This window comes from Crassostrea angulata, chromosome 8, assembly GCF_025612915.1.
Source record: "Crassostrea angulata isolate pt1a10 chromosome 8, ASM2561291v2, whole genome shotgun sequence".
NCBI classification, from domain to species: Eukaryota; Metazoa; Mollusca; class Bivalvia; order Ostreida; family Ostreidae; genus Magallana; species Magallana angulata.
This window is the reverse complement of record NC_069118.1, coordinates 46728944-46752703: the sequence shown is the minus strand read 5'-3', so window position 1 is coordinate 46752703 and position 23760 is coordinate 46728944. Positions and strand designations below refer to the sequence as shown.

The 23760-nt window shown below is 32.8% G+C and overlaps 1 protein-coding gene across 1 annotated transcript in view; it reads left to right on the top strand.

Annotated features, from left to right (window-relative positions):
- LOC128159144 (serine/threonine-protein phosphatase 6 regulatory ankyrin repeat subunit B-like) overlaps positions 1–23760 on the top strand; it is a 60696-nt gene that overhangs the window by 8862 nt on the left and 28074 nt on the right. Inside the window, 2 exon segments of the mRNA XM_052822201.1 lie at positions 2348–2976; positions 3497–3544. Of these exon segments, the coding sequence (XP_052678161.1) occupies positions 2379–2976; positions 3497–3544 (646 nt within the window). The 5' untranslated portion in view covers positions 2348–2378.

The following is a 23760-nucleotide window of genomic DNA, read 5'->3' as shown; positions in this document are numbered from 1 at the left end:
ATTTGAAAATTTTAATTTATAAATTGACGTTCTCGCAGTCACTTGTTGTAAATTAGTCTAAACCACGTGTCCACGTGTTTATTGTAAAAACGTAAACATGTAATAAATCACATCTGTTGCATTTTTTTTACTAATTGGACAGTTTTTAGCTGTACGCATCGTTCTGCACAATGACAACAATATCCATAAAAGGTAGTTTGCCCAACCTGTTCAAATACAAGACAAAAATGAGTTAAGGTTGTCCAACCATAACTATCAAATTTCATATCTAATGAATTGAATGTTTGATTACTAAAATCCTAGTGTGGTTTTAAGGGGTTTATTTAATAATAAAGATTCATCTTTAAAAATTTTAAATTTTTTTTAATATTAACAAATTTATCCCATATTGAAGTTAACATTGAAGTCTATGGGAAAAATGCATTTTTAAATAAATCTTTATAGTACAAATAATTTTCTCACAAATCTCTTGGTAAAAAGTTGCAAAAGCTTTCCTTTTCTTTGATAATGCTAAAAAAATTATTTTTTACTGTACATATTTTTAATAATTGATTTTTTTAAAAAATTTTTGCAAGGGGCAGACAACTCTTTTAAAAAAGTTTCAAGTGCAAAAAGTTCATTTAATTAACTGCATACATATTCCAGAGTTTGGTTTTCATCGGCCTCATAATAATTTCAAAATAGATATTCAATATAGTTCATATCAATCAAAGTTGTTAAATTCACCTCAGTTATGGATGGACTACCTTAAGTTGATTAATAATCGATTACACAAGATTTCTCTATGTAATCGATTATTGATTGGTTCCATTTTTATTGCAGTTTGTCTTCAACGTCATGCATTGTGCATTAATAATTTTACATTATTAAGTTCTTGAAAATTACATAGACAATTATTACCATTTTTGGTTTGAAGCATCTCTATGGTAAGAGGAATCCTAATTGTTAGATTCTAGACTCTACCACCCTTGGGGGGGGGGGGGGGGACAGGTGGGGCAACATACACAGTATACAAAAAAGCCAAATTTTGAAAAATCTTCTCTTCTCCTACCCATGTGACAAAATACTGAATACATGGTTAATATGATGTTCATGAAGCCCTTTACCAAAATTGTGAAATTTGTGGCCCCTTGATCAGGGGGTTCAGGTTTTAATTTGGGGCCAATTTGGCCATATAGTAAATATGTATTTAAATATTAGAAATTTTTCTTCCCTACTCCCATATATATATTTGAAGAAAACTGAATGCATGGTTATGGTGTACATGGACTCGACTTCCTAAATTGTGAAATTCATGACCCCTGGGACGGGTTAAGGCCCTAGAGCGGGGCCAATTTAGCCATACAGTGAAAATGTATTAACTCTTAGAAAATCATCTTTACTCTCAGACATGTGGGGAAAAAAACCTGAATGCATGGTTATAATGTTTACAAACTCCTCTACCTAATTTGTGAAATTCATGGCCCCCGGGTCAGGGGTTCAGGTTGTCGGGGTTCTTCTCTACTTTCACAAATCTGTAAGAAAAACTGACTTCTTAATAATGATAACCAGGAAGTTTAACTAAAATTGTAAATTTCAATTTACCTTGAATTCTTGGGTGGGGCGAAAATGGATGTAAACTGTTAATGCATATAATGTTTAATAAAATTTATTTTCTCTACCTGCACACCTGTCAGGAAAACTGAATTCATAATTTTGTAGACCAGGAAGCCCTCTACCAAAATTATAATATAATTGAATTACTATCAGCAATATATAAAGAACTTTGAGATATTATCTCTCTTCATAATTTGAATGAATTGTTTTTAGAGCTTGTTATTGTATATTATATTTTTTGCTTTGAAAGGAATTATTGGCAATGTTACTCGGGTGAGACGGGGAGCGATGTGGCCCCGGAGTCTCATTTTTTCGATTTTACTACAAACTGTAATTCATGCATTTGTAGGGTTGTACATACTTTGCTACCACTTTGGAAACCAAACAATCATAACTCTTTCAACCAGTTCATATACTCAGTAGCAGATGAGGAGGAATTGAAAATAATATGGCGACCAAATACTTTTATAAAGTCATGTCAGCTTTAATCGAATAAAGGCTAATGTATTGAAACTGGCAATTAATCAAGATGACATACCATTTCGCCCTTTTTATGCATACATTTAAATTTGCTTTGCTTAGGTTCCTTGACAAAATGCAAAGTAAAGGAGCCGTGCTTTAGTTCTAACTCTTGGTTCTAACTAAAGCTTGTGAAATATTAAACACAAGTCAAAGTACCCCATTGAACTGTAATTTCGTGTATTGGGTCAGCAAGGTTTAGCATACATTCTTATCATATATATTTTTGTAGGAAATCTTGTTGATGCTACAAACAAGAAAGGATGTCCTTATCAAAATATGAATCGACCACAGGGACAACACATCTTGCTCGACTTGCCCGGGCTATATTGGGTCCCTGCATGGATGTACTACGCGACGTTCTCGCAAATGAGATATCTCCACCTGACTTGGAAAAGAAAGTTAAAACTTACGTACCTCAAAAGGGCAAACCTTCTATCAGTGAAAAACAAAAACGGATTGTCTATGGCAAAAACTACTCCGCCTTTGACGTTACGTTGCTCTATTTTCTATTACGTAACATGTGTTCTAATATTCCTCCACATAAAAACACATGGGGACAAGATCCAGAACCAACTGATAAAAGTGTATCGGCAAACATAGAACGAATTCGTATTTTAAGAAACGAATGGTATGGACATGGTACGGATATTTCTCTCTCAGAACCAGATTTTGAACGAAAATGGAATCATATTTCTCAAATTGTAAAAGAGCTGGAAGGCTATCTTGGGACTGCAACAAAATACCAGGACTCTCTTATCAAATTGAAAACTTGTTATATGGACCCTGATTCGATACAGCACCTCATAGATACACTGAAGACTGTTGAAGGGTTACAGACTGACGTTACAAATCTGCAAGGTAACAGACAAGATGGTTTATCAAAATGGATCATAAGATTATATAAATATAATTGTATAATAGTAACAGTGCTTGTTTTGGTTAATTAACATAACAATGTACCATGACGCACCTTCATTAATAGTGGAGTGACAATATCATAAAAAATTTAGAACAATTAGCTTAATCCAGTAATCCAGAGATTTGTTTATTCTGTATGTTTAAGAAGAACTCCATAATAATAGAACACATCAAAATCAATGTATCAACCTGCTTATAATTTAATCATTTACTTTTTATATGATTCTTCCTTTGTATTAAGAGATATCAGACACATTGGGTTTAGAATTAATATAATTAATTGAGTTGTGTTCGTAGAAATTCGAAATGTTATGAATATATGTCAAAACAACTTTTCTCGACCTCGGAGGTTATTCTACAACATTCACGAAAACTCGTACTTTATTTCTTAAATATATAAGAAAGGATCCCAAATAATATTATATGCTTATATATATATATTAAATATTCATTCTTACAGAGGATGTAGAGGAGATAAAAAAGTCAATCAAGATATCAAGTACAAAAGGTACAGTTATTCAAAATATGCATATTTTTATTTATATTTTATCATGTTTATTGATAACACTTTGAGAATCCATATTTTAAAAGGGACACAGTTTGAGATTTAAATGATTATATTGAACAAAGAACGCTCATCACAATAAAGTTGTGGACATGAAGAGGTTAATATATATATATCTCTAACCTGGCGTTTTATGCTAATGCAAAGAAAAGCAGGTAAACTCTGAGCTCTACCAAAAAGGATCGAGAAGTTGGGATTGGATATTCATTTCATTAAATGAATGCAGTCAAGGGTATATGTAAACAAAGTGAATGGATTTATTACGGCTTGTGATCTAGGTGTTATAAAAAAAAATAAGAATGAGCGATAGCTCCCTAAAATTTGAATTTCTCCTTATCTCCTTATTCTTTTGCTTTAATTATTTTTGATAAACCGTCTCCTTAAAAACTTTATGGAATTGCATCCTTGGCAATTATGTATGACTTTAAACGGTATCTAATGCGTTATTTAATTCTTTTTTTTAAATGCAGTATGCAAATCAGAATTCAAAATTGAACTGAATTCTTATATTGATCTTTGAAATTTTGAGTGATCTTTACTAGTGTTTAACCCACTGTAAAGAAAAAGTGTTGTACCATTACTATATGCTCTACTCAAAATACACTATTTCAAACTTGCATAGTTAATTAACTATAATATAAATGAATTGCAGAGGTAGCTTCAGAAGCAGAGCTTGATCTGCATTATCAAGGGTGTTAAACAATATATCTTAGTTAGGCCTAAAAAAATAAATTGTGTGTTTAGGGTAACACTGATGAAAAAATTAGGTTAGGTAGGTAGGGATTTTTTTTAATTTTATCATATTTTTTTTGTATGAATCATAAGAATGTTTCTTTGTTTTATATTTAAAAAGGTAATTTTTATTGGAAATAAGATAAAATTCACAATCGGATAAAATCAGACATCTAACAGTGTTTTCCCCAGAAAATTTTTGAAGCATGGGGGGAAGTTTTTCAGAGTAAGTGCGCGGTGCGGCATTAAAGCGCCTAAGCCGGCAAAATCACTGTGCGTAATAATATAACCATTTGATGAAACGTACTACATGATATGTACTATAATCGATGCATTTTCATGAAATCTACATCAACAAGTATCATTTCAATTCATAATTATATTTTCATATCTGTGTATATTTAATATACAATATTTCTGGGTTTTTTTCTTGAAAAACTAATAACATTTTTTTTTCAAAATCAGTTTTTTAAGAGGTTGGTCCTCACAAGTTTTCACAAAACACAAGAAATATAGATTCACATGGCAGTTCAACATCAGCTTCTGTCCCACTCCACTCCCACTCCTTATAGAAGATATTTTTTTAGGGGGGTGTTGAACAAGAAATAGGCAGAACAAGTCCATACAATTACATCAAACTTGATTCAACTTATTCTGGGCAGTGAATATTTCTTGTTTAAATTGGGGGTTCATATGAAAGTTTCTGTGATATCTTGACACCAGTCCCCTTCCCCGTTTACATGTATGTACACAGTCAATCATTTTAATAGGCATACAATATACGATGTTTCTAGTCGTGTGACATTGCTTCCGTGCATTTCTGCAAAAAACTGTAGTTTTTTTTTCTTTATTGTGTACATTTTTTCAAGTTTCCAATATCCTTGGGGCAAATAAAGAGTTCAAGCATATCGAATCCAAGCTAACACCATCGAGTGAACATTGTGCTATTTTTAGATCTTGGAAAATCCACAGCATTCGATAATGGCGGAGATGTCGAAAAAAGCACATTATATTAAAACAAGAAGTAATCACGTCCCTATTTATGCATTAATCACCAATTAATAAACTCAGTTTAAATATATCTTAATCATAAGCTAAGTTCTTAAACCGTAAACCACGTGTGCCCCATTGCTGAGATCGATGTCGAAATTAACTGCGCTCACTGCGGGTGCAAGTGTTTTTCTGAAGTTTGAGCGGATAAACGATAACTTTATATCTACTAATTACAGTTAAGATGTGTAATAATCGGAAAAAGAATTTTGCTTTGAAATAAACATGCATAGCGGGAAGCATGGCGGCACTGTGTGATGCATGGCGGCGGATCTTCAATGGCGGTACCGCCATGCAAAATCGGCCTGGGGAAAACAGTCTAAAAATGGTAGGATCGGGCCATTTTTGTAGGTTAGGTCGGGTTACCCGAAACACACAAATTTTTTTGTTAGGCCTTATTACTGGTCCTAACTTCACCACACTTGCATGGATGGTGCGTCTTATGATATAAATGCTGAATCTGATTCATATGTTTCGGATGCTGGAAGAATTTAAGGTTTTAAGAGCTGGTGAAAGTTTTTGGAGCAGGTGCTTTCTGATGAATACTTCTGAGTTATTACTGGTTTTAACTTCACCAGACGTATATGGATGATGCGTCCTATGACACTGACAGGTTTGAATGCTGAATCTCTGCTATAGGTTTCGCATGCTGGATGAGGTTTAGTTTTTTTGGAACAGGTCACAGTCTTCGAAATTAAGCGGTAGCCCGATGACTGAGGCTAGTAAAATCAGGATCCGGCTACCAAATATTATTTTCGCGCATGCCCGATGCGCTAGTGCGTTGTTTCCGGCGGTAATTAAAATTATGAAACCATTTTTTGAGTCGGCTCGCGAAGTGAGCGAGTCCTTGTTATCATAACCGTTTCTGCGAATATTTTGCACTACATTATTCATGCGCTAATGAAAATAGTGCCTCTTTTGTTTGCGTGATTGTCAATTTGAAATGCTTAAACAATCTTATCTTTTTTTACACATATATATTTCTAAAGTTTTTCTTGATGTTTACAAAATAAAACAAATCAAAGTAGTTTTTGTTCAATCGCCGCCCATGAATTCGACAACTTACACGGGGAAAACCTTGTTCCATATCAAGCATAAAATCTATTTTTAGAAAAACCCAGCTCGCGAAGCGAGAAGATCGAAGACCCTTTCTATCATCAGATCTCTTGGAGTGGATTTTGAGTACAAACGTGAATTGATAATGGACGATATAATGCAAATAGCTCTTATTTCTTCGTCATTGAAATATACTGGTCCTTTGTCTCTATCCTACGATATTTTGCATTGCCAGTCTGGCAGGCATTGCCAGTCTATCATTGACAACGTGTTGAATCAAAGTACTGAAAGTACGGGGATGAGTTGATCATCAGGAATCAGATATTTATTGACCCATTTCTGCTTTTAACATGCAGAATTTGAAATAATCATGAATTCAGTATATAAGTTTCTTATTATCACTGGCTACAACATATCAAATATAAAAAAAAATCATGAATCGTGAAAGGTAATTTTTTGAATAAAAAGGATAACTAAATATTATTATCATATAATTTAATATGATAAGTCATCTTTTGTCAAGTTGTTTTTATTGTTCTTGATTTTGGCTAATAAAATTTTGTTTGGGCTACCAGATTTTGTAACCTCACTTGCCCTATGGGCTTGTAGTAAAAAAAGTTAAGCGCAAAGACTGAGGTCACATGTTTTATAGATAATAGCTTGCATAGTTGATTTAACTACAATATAAATGAATTGCAGAGGTAGCGTCAGATGCAGAGCCTGATATCCATTATCAAGGATACTTAAAAAATCTCCTACCTCAGTCAAACCTGCTTGAAAGATGTGTTTGTTGTTAAATGATATAACATGACTCCTATGATATAGTATTGTATGATATGATACACTTTTGTTTGACATGATACATTGAAAATAATGCATACCCTTTTCCAAATCACAGCCAGTATCAGCCCGAGACTCCAATATTAGCCCGAGGGCCGAAGGCTGATATAGGCTGTGATCGATATGGAAAAAGGGTATCTATTATTATATTTATTACATTCTTAGTAATGAAAAAATAAAAATAAAACCCACATCAACTTGAACAAATTGATTTTAAATATTATTTGAAAGTAGTCTGTACATGTATTTAATGAAAATATGAGATCTTATCGTTTTACCAAACATGTATTTACAGAACCGAAATTTCCTCAGCTTTAAAAACATTTGCTACATGTAGCATTTGAAGTTTTCAACTGCACTTAAAATGTTGACTGTAACAAATTTTTATTTTTCATTTGTAAACATGCACAAATAGCAAAACGAAAAAAGCAGAGGTGTTCCCCAAGCTGTGTGATACGGATCCGTATCAGCCCTAGGGCTGATAACCTGTATCAGCCCCGAAGGCCGATACGAGTTTTGTGATTATCTGTATCACATGTGCAAAAAACCGAATATATATAACTAAGTATATAATAAAATATTATATATTATTTATTACATGATACTTTTACATATGCAATTACAATGTATAATATTGTATCATATTGTACGATATTGGATTATTTATAATATCATATCATACGATAGTGTGCAATATGTATATGCTATATTGTTATATCACATGAAACTGTCTATTATATGAAATCGAATATATATAATATTGCAAATTATATGAGGCAATATTATATGATACAATATTGTATTTTTTATTACATCACATGATATTGTAATCTATGATATGATACAATGTTGTATCAAAATGATAATATCATATGAGACCATACCATAGCATGTACCAAATATGATACAGTATCATACAATACAATATCATACTATATTATGCAATATGATATATGTTATAATTTTGTGATGTATTACATGATATGATATTGTATCATATAATACTTTGTTTTCCCTTGGACTGAAATGTCACACTTTCATTAGTTTAGACATAGCACGTGATTGCCTCATATATCTCTATATTTGTTCGGTGAGCAATATGGCTGTCATTGGCCGACGCTTTCCCTACTCATTTCGACATTTCATAGTATTTGATACATCAATCGCATGCTGTAAGTTCTTATAGTATTTGGAGTAGTTGCCCTTTGAAATTCTTTAAAATTAGAGTAGTTGCCCTTAGAATATTGACGTCACATTGTTTTGTCTGGAGGAGAACAAAATGGAAGCGTCGAAATTTGCTCAAATCTCTGCAGAGGAAAGGGAGAAAACTTTGTAAAATTGAATAGCAACAAAACATTGTAAGTGAACATAGGTGAAGCAAAGATTTTTAGAGAGCATTTGAAAGGTGAGATTGAAAATTTTTCAAGAGATTAAATGAGTTAAAATAACGAGGTGTTAAGCATCTTGTACATGGCTTTGCGTATATCATCGCTATTTATGAATAAATATGTCGCTTGATAGTCCTCGTGAAAACAAAACACTTATTAGGTTAGTTACTGACTCACTACAGAAATATGTTGGGTTGATCAATCTCATTAATGGCTCGGCTTTGCCTCCCAATCTAAGAGGTTGTTCAACCCAATTTCTTTCCGTAGTGAGTCAGTAACTAACCTAATAAGTAATAATATTGTATCATTAATCATTTTTAGCTCACCGAGATGAAGTCAGGGGGAGCTTATGCTATACCCTCGGCGTCGGCGTCGGTGTCGGCGTCGGCGTCCGGACCTGGTTAAAGTTTTTGTTGCAGGTCTTGTATCTAAGCTATTACTTGTCCTATCTTCACCAAACTTGCATGGATGATGCATCTGGACCTACTTATGGACTTGAAAGACTTGGATGCTGAATCTGAGTCCTAAATTTCAGATGCTGGGGGAAGTTAAGGTTGTTGGACCAGGTTAAAGTTTTTGTTGCAGGTGCCCTTTGATAGCAATATCTGAGTTACTGCAGGTCCGTACTTAACCAAACTTGCATGGATGGTGTGTCTTATGATACTGATGCACCAGACAGGCTTGAGTGCTGAATCTGAGCTATAGGTTTTGGATGCTGGAGGAGGTTAAGGTTTTTGGAGCAGGTTAAAGTTTTTGTTGCAGGTGCCCTTTGATAGCAATATCTAAGTTACTGCTGGTCCGTACATCACCAAACTTGCATGGATAGTGTGTATTATAATACTGCTGCACCAGGCAGGATTGGGTGCTGAATCTGAGCTATAGGTTACAGATGCTGAAGGAGGTTAAGGTTTTAAGAGCTGGTTAAAGTTTTTGTTGCAGGTGCCCTCTGATGATTATATCTTAGTTACTACTTGTCCAAACTTCACCAGACTTACATGGATGGTGTGTCTAATGATACTGATGCACCAGACAGGCTTGAATGCTGAATTTGAGCCATAGGTTTCGGATGCTTGAGGAGGTTAAGGTTTTTGGAGCTTGTAAAAGTTTTTGAAACAGGTGCCCGCTGATGATTATATCTTAGTTATTACTTGTCCTAACCTCACCTGACTTCCATGGATGGTGTGTTTTATGATACTGATGCACCTGACAGGCTTGAATGCTGAGTCTGAGCCATAGGTTTCAGATGCTGGATATGGTTAAGTTTTTTGAAACAGGTCACATGTTTAATAGATAATAGTACCGGTACTATTTCAAACTTGCATAGTTGATTAAACTGTAATATGAATGAATCACAGAGGAAGCTTCAGTTGCAGAGCTTGATCTCCATTATCAAGGATGCTAAAAAAATATATCTTAGTTATTACAGGTCCTTACTTCACCAAACTTGAATGGATGGTGTGTTTTATGATACAGATGCACCTGACAGGCATGGATGTTGAATCTGAGCCATAGGTTGCGGATGCTGGAGCAGGTTAAGGTTTTAATTGCTAGTGCCCTCTGATGATAATATCTTATTTATTACTGGTCTGAACTTTACCAAACTTGCATGGAGATGTGTCTTATGTATACTGATGCACCTGACAGGCTTGAATGCTGAATCTGAGCCATAGGTTTCGGATGCTGGATGAGGTTTAGTTTTTTTGGAACAGGTCACATGTTTTATGGATGATAGCTTGCATAATTGATTTAACTATATTATAAATGAAACGCAGAGGTTGCTTCAGATGCAGAGCCTGATCTCCATTATCAAGGATGCTAAAGAAATCTCCTACCTCACTCAAACCAGCTCGATAGATAGATGTGTTTGTTGATAAATGATATAACATGATTCCTATGATATAGTATTGTATGGTATGAAACAATATTGTTTAATATGATACAATATAATATCGTATGTAATATTATAAAAAGTTATATGATACGATATGATATTAGATCAATTTTTTTTTTATATTTTATGTTATGATATTGTATCATGATATCGTTATGTAAAGTATTGTATATTATGATACAATATTGTATAATATTATATTGTATTATTAATTTATTATTTTATCACATACTATTACATAAGATATTGCAAAATATAATATTGTATCATATCATACAAAATTGTATATTCTATAATATTGTATCATACGATATTGTATAATATGATATTAGTTTCTGTAATATAGAATTATATCACATGAAATTGTATAATATGATACTGTAATACTTTATTATATCATATCATACGATATTGTATAATCTGATATTGGTTTATAATATGATATCACATTGTATTGTATGATATTGTAAAATATATAATTGTATCATATGATAGAATATGTATGATATGATATTTATTATATAATATTTTACTTTATCACATAATATTGTATCATTTGATATGATACAATGTTGTATCAAATTATATTGTATCATATTATACAATATCTCATATTATGTATCAAAAATGATACAGTATCATACAATATCATTCTATATTATACAATGTAATATCATACGTTTAAATTTTATGATGTATTATGTAATATGATATTGTAATCTAGTACGATATTGTTTTATATATTATGATATTGTATTATGTGATCAAATACAATAACGTACAACACAATACAATGTCATATCATACATTACAATATCATATCTCATCATTGTTTATTATTGTATTTTATTGTATAATTATTATTATTGATTTATGTTGTAAATATGATAGGATGCAATATTTAATTTTATATTATTGTATTGATTAACATATGAACATATGATTATCATACAATTCTTTTAACAGATGATATACGATATTGTGTCAAAACAGAATCCATGAGTATCCAAGATCATAAAGTATGATTTTCATTTAATATGATAAAGGTGGTCTCATAAAGATGAAGTCTCATAAGGGTGATGTCTCGTCTCGGTGAGCTTTGTAATCAGTGATTACCTATGTTTTATGGTATTGTATCATGTGATCAAATACAACAATGTATAAATAATACAATGCCATGTTATATTTTACGATATCACATTGCATCATTATTAATTACGGTATTTTATTGTATTATATAATATGTATTTAATGTGATAGGATGCAATATTGTATTTTACCTTATATTATTGTACTGATAAACATTTTATCTTATAATACCGTATGAAATGAACATATGATTATCATACAATTTTTTAACATATGATCTACGATATTATGTCAAAACGGTGTCCATGAAAATCAAAGATCATAAAGTATGATTTTCATATAGTATGATACATGTAAGGGTGGTCTCCTAAAGGTGATGCATCTTTTCAGTGAGCTTTTTAATCTGCGATAACCTATACATGTTTTTAAAATGCAATAACCTACTGGTAGCTATACATTTAAATAATCGTTTTTAAACAAGTGTATATAGACATGTATACACTGTTTCATGTCCAGTATAGGGAACGATATTGTAGTTAAGGTACTCCGACCCTCAGCATCAAAATATTTACTTTTTACATCAAAAAATGTTATTTGTCCTTAAAACTTTACAAAAAAAGGATATAAAAAGAAAGTTATTAGTGCTGTTCATCAATTTTACAAAAATATTGAACATTTTCCTACGATGGATATAATTAAATAAATATACTAGAAATGTAATAAAAGACCATTTAATTTGTCATAATAAAAAGCAGATATATGGTACAAATAAAAAAAAAATACGGACAATTTCGAGTTATCGAACATGGGTGAGGATAGGAGATCGTTTAGAATGTTCTTGAAACTAACGAATGAATCATAACAAACCTTGGGCTTCAAAAATAGCTTAAGCTGAAATTGATTTCGGAATTTCTCTTTTTTATGTTTCACGTACTCCATTCTTGGTTTTTCGTTTCTAATAGAATTCCTTTCTTATCCAAGAAAATACAATCATATTGAAGCCATAAATCATTTTTTATGGTAGTAATACACTGTTTACATTTGATATCCGTAGACTTTGGAAAATTAGTCATGTTATATGTAAACGAGTATTGTCTGATCTTCTAAATTTCTTAATATACAAATCGTCTATTACTCCAAGGTTGAATCATTCTATTTGTTTGTATTCATTGGAAGGAGAGGGTGGTGCAACCATTATTGAAATAAAACCACTATTGAATAAATTATTTCAATAGTGGTTGGAAATGTATTTCATTAGAAAAATCACTTTGCAACCACTATTGAAATAAAACCACTATTTAAAAAATTATTTCAATAGTAGTTGGGGGTGTAATTCATATTGAAGTTATTATTTCATTAGTAGTTGGGGTGTATTTCATTAGTAAAAATAACTTTGCAAACACTATTGAAATACAACAACTATTAAATAATTATTTCAATAGTGGTTGGGGGTGTATTTCATTAGAAAAATCATTGTGCAAACACTATTGAAATACAACTACTATTGAAGTAATTATTTCAATAGTAGTTGGAACGTATTTCATTATAAGAATTAATTTACAGACAAATTTGAAGTGCAACTACTATTTATTTTTTCAATTGTAGATGGAAAAAATGTCTTTATAAATATTACTTTGTAATTATTATTGTAACACATTTGGAATGAAAGAAGTTGTATATCATTTTTAACCGGGTTTTCCAACGGAAAAATCCGGTTATTAAAATGGTGAAAATGGCGGGCGGGCGGGCGGGCGGGCGGCTGCCAAAAGGGTACCCTCATTGTACGGATAACTCCTCCTACAGTTTTCAAGATAGGAAGTTGTTCTTTTGCAGATCAATTGTACATATATCAGAGGTGTGCATATTGCAAGGATTTTGATTTCCGATAATTTATCGAAAAAATACCAGGTTTTGAACTTAGTCATTTTTTGGCAAAATTTTGCATATAGGGTACCCTCATTGTACGGATAACTCCTCCTACAGTTTTTAAGATAGGAAGTTGTTCTTTTGCAGATCAATTGTACATATATCAGAGGTGTGCATATTGCTAGGATTTTGATTTCTGATAATTTATGAAAAAAATACCAGCTTTTGAACTTAGTCATTTTTTGGCAAAATATTGCATATAGGGTACCTTCATTGTACGGATAACTCCTCCTACAGTTCTCAAGATTGGAAGTTGTTCTTTTGCAGATCAATTGTACATATATCAGAGGTGTGCATATTGCTAGGATTTTGATTTCTGATAATTTATGAAAAAAATACCAGCTTTTGAACTTAGTCATTTTTTGGCAAAATATTGCATATAGGGTACCCTCATTGTACGGATAACTCCTCCTACAGTTCTCAAGATAGGAAGTTGTTCTTTTGCAGATCAATTGTACATATATCAGAGGTGTGCATATTGCTAGGATTTTGATTTCTGATAATTTATGAAAAAAATACCAGCTTTTGAACTTAGTCATTTTTTGGCAAAATGTTGCATATAGGGTACCCTCATTGTACGGATAACTCCTCCTACAGTTTTTAAGATAGGAAGTTGTTCTTTTGCAGATCAATTGTTCATATATCAGAGGTGTGCATATTGCTAGGATTTTGATTTCTGATAATTTATGAAAAAAATACCAGCTTTTGAACTTAGTCATTTTTTGGCAAAATGTTGCATATAGGGTACTCCATTTCACTGGATACGTGTTGATAGGATTATGGATACAGTTCACATAAAAGAAAACCCGGTTTGCTGTCACATTGACAGCTTTTCTCTTGTTGCAAACTATTTTGAAATACAAGAAATCTAATGAACAATTTCAAATACACAATTACGATATTGAAGACTTGCATATTTCACGGTAATAATAATCGAGACTATGAAATTAATGTACTTATGCTAGAATTTTTTACTGTTGTGCAGAAATAACTAATTATTTAAGATTAACAGATAGAACTGTTTTCATATTTTTAGCTCACCTGAGCTTAAAGCTGAAGTGAGCTTTTCTGATCACAGTTTGTCCGTCGTCCGTCTGTCTCTCTGTCTGTCCGTCTAAAACCGCTTATCCAATTTCAACCAAATTTGGCACAAAGCATTCTTATGGTAAGGCAAATATAAATTGCAGAAATGAAAGACCTATCTTTATTCGAAGCTGAGAAAACCTCGAAACTGTAGAAAAGGGGGGGGGGTGTATTTTTAAACATCTTCTCAAGAACTACTGAGTCAAATTCAACGTAGTTTAGCATAAATTATCCTTATGGGAAGGAAAATATAAATTGCAAAAATTAAGAGCTAATTCTGTTTACGGAAATGAAAATAAGACAAGAGAGAATGAGGGTCAATCAGTTTAACTTCGGGTTCGGTATTCCATATCTCAAAACCCTCTTTGAAACAAAGAAGCGGCCATTTTGAACGTATAAGAAATGGATCAATCTGACAAAGATGAATTTGGTTGTTGTGGAACAGTTTTCGTGCGAAAGGAATATTTGAAACGTGCAAGATACATTAAGGATATGTGAACCTGACAAAAACAAGTTCATTGCGCAACGCGAACTGTCGTCTGGCGACAAGCAATCGTATTTCACATCGACGGTTTATTTGCTTAATTTAAGGTTTAAAACAGTGAAATATAATGTGTAAGTTTATGAATTTGCATAAAATATAATTTATATCAACATTTACATCAAAAGGTTTTACTTTTTTAATCATTTACAAACTTAAAGTTTACGACATACTTGCGCCGATTTCCGGTAATTTCCCAAATCTCGATGTAAACAACAAGTCGGAATGACAAAAACTGATGGATTTTATTAGTGTTTGACGAATATTGCGAACACAAACTGATGTCGGGTGTCATAAAAAGGGAATGGAAAAAAGGACGAGACCATACACCAGTTCCCTGTGATCTAAACCTGCCATTTGCAAGCAGTAAGCATGGTAGGTGTCTTATCATGACATGTGCTATATTGTATTATGTTAACGTTACAGATTATTATGCTCGTATATTATCCACGTGAAAACAATATCGCCTAGCCTATATGCAGAATAGCTACACAATAATCCTAATTTGTTCAAACATAAGAATTATCCATTGTTAATTCAGTCAGTGTTTGTAATTAAAATAATCACAATTTTAGTTCGAATTTTCTTAAATGAAATTAACCATCTGATGATAAATGGTAAGGTTGACCGCATAGAGGGCCCTGAGTTTACTCTAGCATATGACAAGCTTATTTACCAACATTTACTCACAAAATATTTTTAGTCTAACACTTTCATGCACATTAGCTTGAACAGTATATTTGTAAGGAATAGGTTATATGATTGTATTGATGATTTTTTTAGCACATACTGGCGTGCGACCAGTTCTCGCCAAGTACCATTTCTCGCCAGTACATTGTGACGTCATTTTTCGTCTATAATTTTATGTGTTGATAAAATGACGTCACAATGTACTGGCGAGAAATGGTACTCGGCGAGAACTGGTCGCACGCCAGTATAGTTCATAACATGCAGAATTAATCTTTTATTCACTATCAATAACTGATTAAATGTTGATTCTCTGTACTGTGAAAACATTTGAACAGCTGACTGATATTCACCTTTATTGAACTGTAAAAATCAAAGTACAGTTGAAAGAAAAATTAGTATATCATGGTTTATCGGTTGATAGAATTGCTCACATCATATTTAGATTTCATGTGCTGGGTTCATTATTATTACAAATTCTTATTTTTTCCCATTATTTTCAAATCATTAAAACACAAGATTATTTCTAAATACACACAGTTATATAAGATATGAAATTGTCAAGTTAAGTAACATTAATTGAAATTTTGAAGATTAGAATAAAATGTTGACAAGTTTCACCTGATATCAAATTTTTATATAGAATAAACCATTTATATAAGGTTCTGTCTGTCTATGTTTCATACACTTTCATGATATGCCTATATGAATTTTATATATTTTTCTACATGTAGATTCTTAAAATCATCCTTTCATATAAGTCCTTCTTATATGTTATAAGTAATAGTACCAGTAATATCAGTTTTTTTTTTAATACAGACTTTTCAAACCTCCAAGAGATGAGAACATCACTGGTATGTGTTAACGAGGTCATTCCTAATACAAGACACAATGCGGAAAAATATAAGACTAATGTAAAGAACTGAAACCATGAGTGATGAAGAGAAGAGCTGATAATCAGATTATTGTCTCTGTTATGTTCATCCTGATAAAAGCCTTTCCCGATTGATGCCCTGGATCATTTATTTGGTAATTTAAGGATGACAATATTTATTTCAACATTTATGATATAATATTAAGACAATTAATAAGCAGCACAACATATCCTGAAATATGAAACTGGACCAAACCAGTGATAATCTACCATTTATGATTTATTACATTTACTTGGATTTGAAAACCATTTCTGAAACTCCAAAAGTCATGAATAATTTGGACATATAATGCATACAATTAAGAATTAGTATTGTAAAAGAATATATATTATGATAATGCATATGCTATAAGAAATACAATTGATGGATATCAATTCAAAAGGTGTTTATACTGACCAGTGCAGTAATGAAGTTTGTAATGGCTCTATACTGTTCATGTGGAGAAACTGGTTTTTAGCTCACCGAGACGAAGTCAAGGAGAGCTTATGCTATACCCTCGGCGTCGGCGGTGGCGTCGGCGTCGGCGTCCGGACCTGGTTAAAGTTTTTGTTGCAGGTCCTGTATCTAAGCTATTACTTGTCCTATCTTCACCAAACTTGCATGGATGATGCATCTGGACCTACTTATGGACTTGAAAGACTTGGATGCTGAATCTGGGTCCTAAATTTCAGATGCTGGAGGAGGTTAAGGTTGTTGGACCAGGTTAAAGTTTTTGTTGCAGGTGCCCTTTGATAGCAGTATCTTAGTTACTGCTGGTCTGTACTTCACCAAACTTGCATGGATGGTGTGCCTTATGATACTGATGCACCAGACAGTCTTGAGTGCTGAATCTGAGCTATAGGTTTCGGATGCTGGAGGAGGTTAAGGTTTTTGGAGCAATTTAAAGTTTTTGTTGCGGGTGCCCATTGATAGCAATATCTAAGTTACTACTGGTCCTAACTTCACCAAACTTGTATGGATGATGCGTCTTATGATACTGATGCACCTGACAAGCTTGAATGCTGAATCTGAGCAATAGGTTTCGGATGCTGGAGGAGGTTAAGGTTTTTAGAGCTGGTTAAAGTTTTTGTTGCAGGTGCCCTCTGATGATTAATCTTAGTTACTACTGGTCCTAACTTCACCAAACTTGTATGGATGGTGCGTCTTATGATACTGATGCACCTGACAAGCTTGAATGCTGAATCTGAGCAATAGGTTTCGGATGCTGGAAGAGTTTAAGGTTTTAAGAGCTGGTTAGATAAAGTTTTTGAAACAGGTGCCCTCTGATGATTATATCTTAGTTATTACTTGTCCTTACTTCACCAGACTTCCATGGATGGTGTGTCTTATGATACTGATGCACCTGACAGGCTTGAATGCATAGTCTGGTTTCAGATGTTGGATAGAGTTAAGTTTTTAGGAACAGGTCACATGTTTAATAGATGATAGTACTATTTCAAACTTGCATAGTTGATTTAACTGTAATATGAGTGAATCGCAGAGGTAGCTTCAGATGCAGAGCTTGTTCTCCATTATCAAGGATGCTAAAAAATAAATCTTAGTTATTACTGGTCCTAACTTCACCAAACTTGAATGGATGGTGTGTCTTATGATAAAGATGCACCTGACAGGCATGGATGCTGAATCTGAGCCATAGGTTGCGGATGCTGGAGGAAGTTAAGGTTTTAATTGCTAGTGCCCTCTGATGATGATATCTTAGTTATTACTGGTCCAAACTTCACCAAAATTGCATGGATGATGCGTCTTATGATACAAATGCACCTGATGGGCTTGAATGCTGAATCTGAGCCATAGGTTTCGGATGCTGGATGAGGATTAGTTTTTTGGAACAGGTCACATGTTTTATAGATGATAGCTTGCATAGTTGATTTAACTTTATTATAAATTAAATGCAAAGGTTGCTTCAGAAGCAGAGCTTGATCTCCATTATCAAGGATGCTAAAGAAATCTCCTACCTCACTCAAACCAGCTCGATAGATAGATGTGTTTGTTGATAAATGATATAACATGATTCCTATGATAAAGTATTGTATGATATGAAACAATATTGTTTGATATGATACAATATGATATCATATGTTATATTATAAAAAGTTATACGATACGATATGATATTGTATCAATTTTTTTGATATTTTATGATATGATTATGTATTATGATATTGTTATGTATAGTATTGTATATTATGATACAATATTGTATAATATTATATTGTATTTTTAATTTATTATTTTATCACATGATACAATTACATAAGATATTGCAAAATATTATATTGTATCCTATGATACAATATTGTATATTCTATAATATTGTATCATACTATATTGTATAATATGATATTGGTTTCAGTAATATAGAATTATATCACATGAAATTGTATTATATGATATTGTTATATTATATAATATTGTATCATACGATATTGTATGATATGATATTGGTTTATATGATATATTATCATATCACATGAAATTGTATTATATGATATTGTAATATATTTTATTGTGTCATATGATGCAATATGTATAATATAATAATGTATTTTATAATATTTTACCATATCACATAATATTGTATCATTTGATAAGATACAATGTTGGAATCAAATTATATTGTATTATATGATATAATATCATATAATGTATCAAATATGTTTCAGTTTCATTCAGTACAATATCATTCTATATTATACAATATAATATCATGTTTCAGTGTTATGATGTATTATGTAATATGATATTGTAATATGATACTATATTGTATTATATTTTATGATATTGTATTATGTGATCAAATACAATAAGGTATAACACAATACAATGTCATATCATACGTTACAATATCAAATCTCATTATTGTTTATTACGGTATTTTATTTATTATATGATATATATTATAGTAGAAATATGACATGATGCAATATTTAATTTTATATCATTGTATTGATTAACATATTAACATATGATTATCATAAAAAAATTTATCAGATGATATACGATATTTTGTCAAAACAGAATCCATGAATATCCAAGATCATAAAGTATGATTTTCATATAAAATGATAAAGGTGGTCTTATGAAGGTGATGTCTCATAAGGGTGATGCTCCGTCTCGGTGAGCTTAGTAATCTATGATTACCTATGTTTAAAATATATGTCTTATGTTTATAATTATGTTTAATTTGATGATTGCATAGTATATCAAATCATCATTTCTGTCTATTAGTGTCTGTCTGTCCATCCATTTATCTGTATGAAGTCTGTTTTATTTTATAACCCTGATGAGGTTACTGATGTAGATCAAGTTGAGATCATCATTATGACACTTATATACAACAAGCCTCACAGAAAATATCAGTCCTCTTAAATTACAGAGTTTTTGAATGAGTTATGAATGTATGGTTGAGTAAAATTTTTATTTTAAATATTTTTTGAAATGATTTTTGTGAATAAGAATATTTTTGTTATAACTTATCCTTATCTACCGGTATATTTTTATCATTTTTGCATGAAAAAAAATATACATATCCTAGTTAGGCCACACCAATATAATTTCCTGCTTGTCGGACATTAAGTGGAAAAGGGTACAAGCGGGCTAGCGATAAAATAATAAGATTATTATTTTTTGTAGCCAAAATTTTGAGGCGGTCCATAATGATATGATTTGTAAAGTTTTATTTAAACATGAGCATGCAGGATCCGATAAAAAAGAAATTTAATTGGTGTGGCCTTCCACATTTTCTATATTTTAGTTCAAATTGAGGCTAAACCATTGTAATATATTACCCTGCATAATCATTCTGATAAAGTCTCAATCATACATTATAAATAGCATCAAGACCAATATGGGGACCAAGAAAGGGTTCAAAGTTCAAAGGAATTATAGGATTGCATACAATCATGTATATACATAAGGACAAATCATAAATCATTTCAGAATCTGCAGTGTTGTTTAGTCCAATCAGATAATATGATTTAAAGAATTATCATGATTAAGTATCAAATTTCATTTTAAACCTGTAATCATTTGAAAGATTCTCCTATTTTCCGACACCCATTTTAATGCAATACCTTACAAATCAGACAAAACTTTTAAAGATTGATAGAGGAAATTCAAATTAATTACAATCAGTATATGATTTTTATGAAACCTGTGATTTATTTGGTTTGATTGTATTTTAAATCTTTCAACAAAGGCTTAATAAAATTGTGTGTATTAAAGTTTTCATGCATGTTTTTCTTTTTTGTGTACAGAGACTAGAGTTTCTTGATTATATCAGATGCACAACTATGACACTCTGCTAATTACCATTAAAATAAACTCTTTAGGAAGTGAAAAAATTGTTAAATTAAAGAATCATTTTCTCTTTATATGATTGGTTTTTAGCACACCTGAGCTGAAAGCTCAAGTGAGCTATTCTGATCACATTTTGTCTGTCGTCCGTCTGTCCGTCTGTCCGTAAACTTTTCACATTTTCAACATCTTCTCAAGAACTACTAGGCCAATTTCAACCAAACTTGGCACAAATCATCCTTAGACAAAGGGGATTCAAAGTTGTGAAAATTAAGGGCCACACCCGTTTAAAAGGGGAGATAATTAGAAAATAATGAAAAATTTCGAGAAATTTTCAAAAATCTTCTTCTCAAGAACCAGAAAGCCAGGAAAGCTGAAACTTGTGTGGAAGCATCTTCAGGTAGTGTAGATTCAAAGTTGTGAAATTCATGACCCCCGGGGGTAGGGTGGGGCCACAATGGGGGGTCGAAGTTTTACATAGGAATATATAGAGTAAATCTTTAAAAATCTTCTTCTCAGAAACTAAACAGCCAGGAAAGCTGAAACTTGTGTGGAAGCATCCTCAGGTAGTGTAGATTTAAAGTTGTGAAATTCATGACCCCCGGGGGTAGGGTGGGGCCACAATGGGGGGTCGAAGTTTTACATAGGAATATATAGAGTAAATCTTTAAAAATCTTCTTCTCAGAAACTAATCAGCCAGGAAAGCTGAAACTTGTGTGGAAGCATCCTCAGGTAGTGTTGATTAAAAGTTGTGAAATTCATGACCCCCGGGGGTAGGGTGGGGCCACAATGGGGGGTCGAAATTTTACATAGGAATATATAGAGTAAATCTTTAAAAATCTTCTTCTCAGAAACTAAACAGCCAGGAAAGCTGAAACTTGTGTGAAAGCATCCTCAGGTAGTGTAGATTCAAAGTTGTGAAAATCAAGACCCCCGGGGGTAGGGTGGGGCCACAATGGGGGGTCGAAGTTTTACATAGGAATATATAGAGTAAATCTTTAAAAATCTTCTTCTCAGAAACTAAACAGCCAGGAAAGCTGAAACTTGTGTGGAAGCATCCTCAGGTAGTGTAGATTCAAAGTTGTGAAATTCATGACCCCCGGGGGTAGGGTGGGGCAACAATGGGGGGTCGAAGTTTTACATAGGAACATATAGAGTAATTCTTTAAAAATCTTCTTCTCAGAAACTAAACAGCCAGGAAAGCTGAAACTTGTGTGGAAGCATCCTCAGGTAGTGTAGATTCAAAGTTGTGAAATTCATGACCCCCGGGGGTAGGGTGGGGCCAATTTGGGGGGGTCGAAGTTTTACATAGAGTAAATCTTTAAAAATCTTTTTCTCAGAAACTTATCAGCCAGGAAAGCTGAAACTTGTGTGGAAGCATCCTCAGGTAGTGTAGATTCAAAGTTGTGAAAATCATGATCCCTGGGGGTAGGGTGGGGCCACAATGGGGGGTCGAAATTTTACATAGGAATATATAGAGTAAATCTTTAAAAATCTTCCTCTCAGAAACTAATCAGCCAGGAAAGCTGAAACTTGTGTGGAAGCATCCTCAGGTAGTGTAGATTCAAAGTTGTAAAAATCATGATCCCTGGGGGTAGGGTGAGGCCACATTGGTGGGGGGGGGTGTTAACATTTTACATAGAAATATATAGCGTTAATCTTTAAAGATCTTCTTCTCAGAAACTAATCAGCCAGGAAAGCTGAAACTTGTGTGGAAGTATCCTCAGGTAATGTAGATTCAAAGTTGTGAAAATCATGATCCCTGGGGGTAGGGTGACATGGGGGGGGGGTGTTAAAGTTTTACATAGGAATATATAGAGTAAATCTTTAAAAATCTTCTTCTCAGAAACTAATCAGCAAGATTCTTTATAATTGTTTAAACTTTGGCTCCAGGACAATTCTTCGGCCTCACAAGAAGGTTCAGAGTTTGATGTAGCTAAATATCCCATATATAAGCAATTGTAAAGGATTTTTTTGAGAACTGCAATACTCAACATGTGATGTGACTATAAAATTGAAGCAGGCAGCTATTTTTTTCATTAGAATCTTTTTGTATTACTGTATTGAGTTGTTGCCCTTGATTTATTGATTCTTGATTATTTTAATTAATGCATCCACTGTTAACAAATTATTGTGATGATTATTTTTATACAATAATAAATATTCAATGTATATAAGTTGTTCTGCATAAGAAGTTTTGGGTTAGGCCGGATTAGTTTGTTTATTTTTGATTTCCAATTTTTAGATACTATGAATTATTTTCGGCCGGCACATATATAGGGACAGTGTCTATTGCAATATGATGAGCGACTGTTTGGGGTTAAACTTGAACAGGTATGGGTAGATTGAGTGTGTGAACATCCGTGTTTTCTAACCTTCGATACAAAGTGTGCGGTCATTCCTGCTCTATATCGCATTAATACAAGTGTACAGTCATACCTGCTTGTATTGGTGGTGGTTGAGGCGGAGCACTAGTGTATGGTCATCCCTGCAGGTGTTCAGGCCTTTCTAGCGCAAATGTGCGGCACTCCCTGCTTGCGTTAGGTTGAGCTGTTGGCGGAAACGTTGGTACCTGTTGAGTTGCGTAGGTGTGCGGTCATCCCTGCCTGCGTAACGTTGAGTTCCTATATATGTGCAGGAGCGGT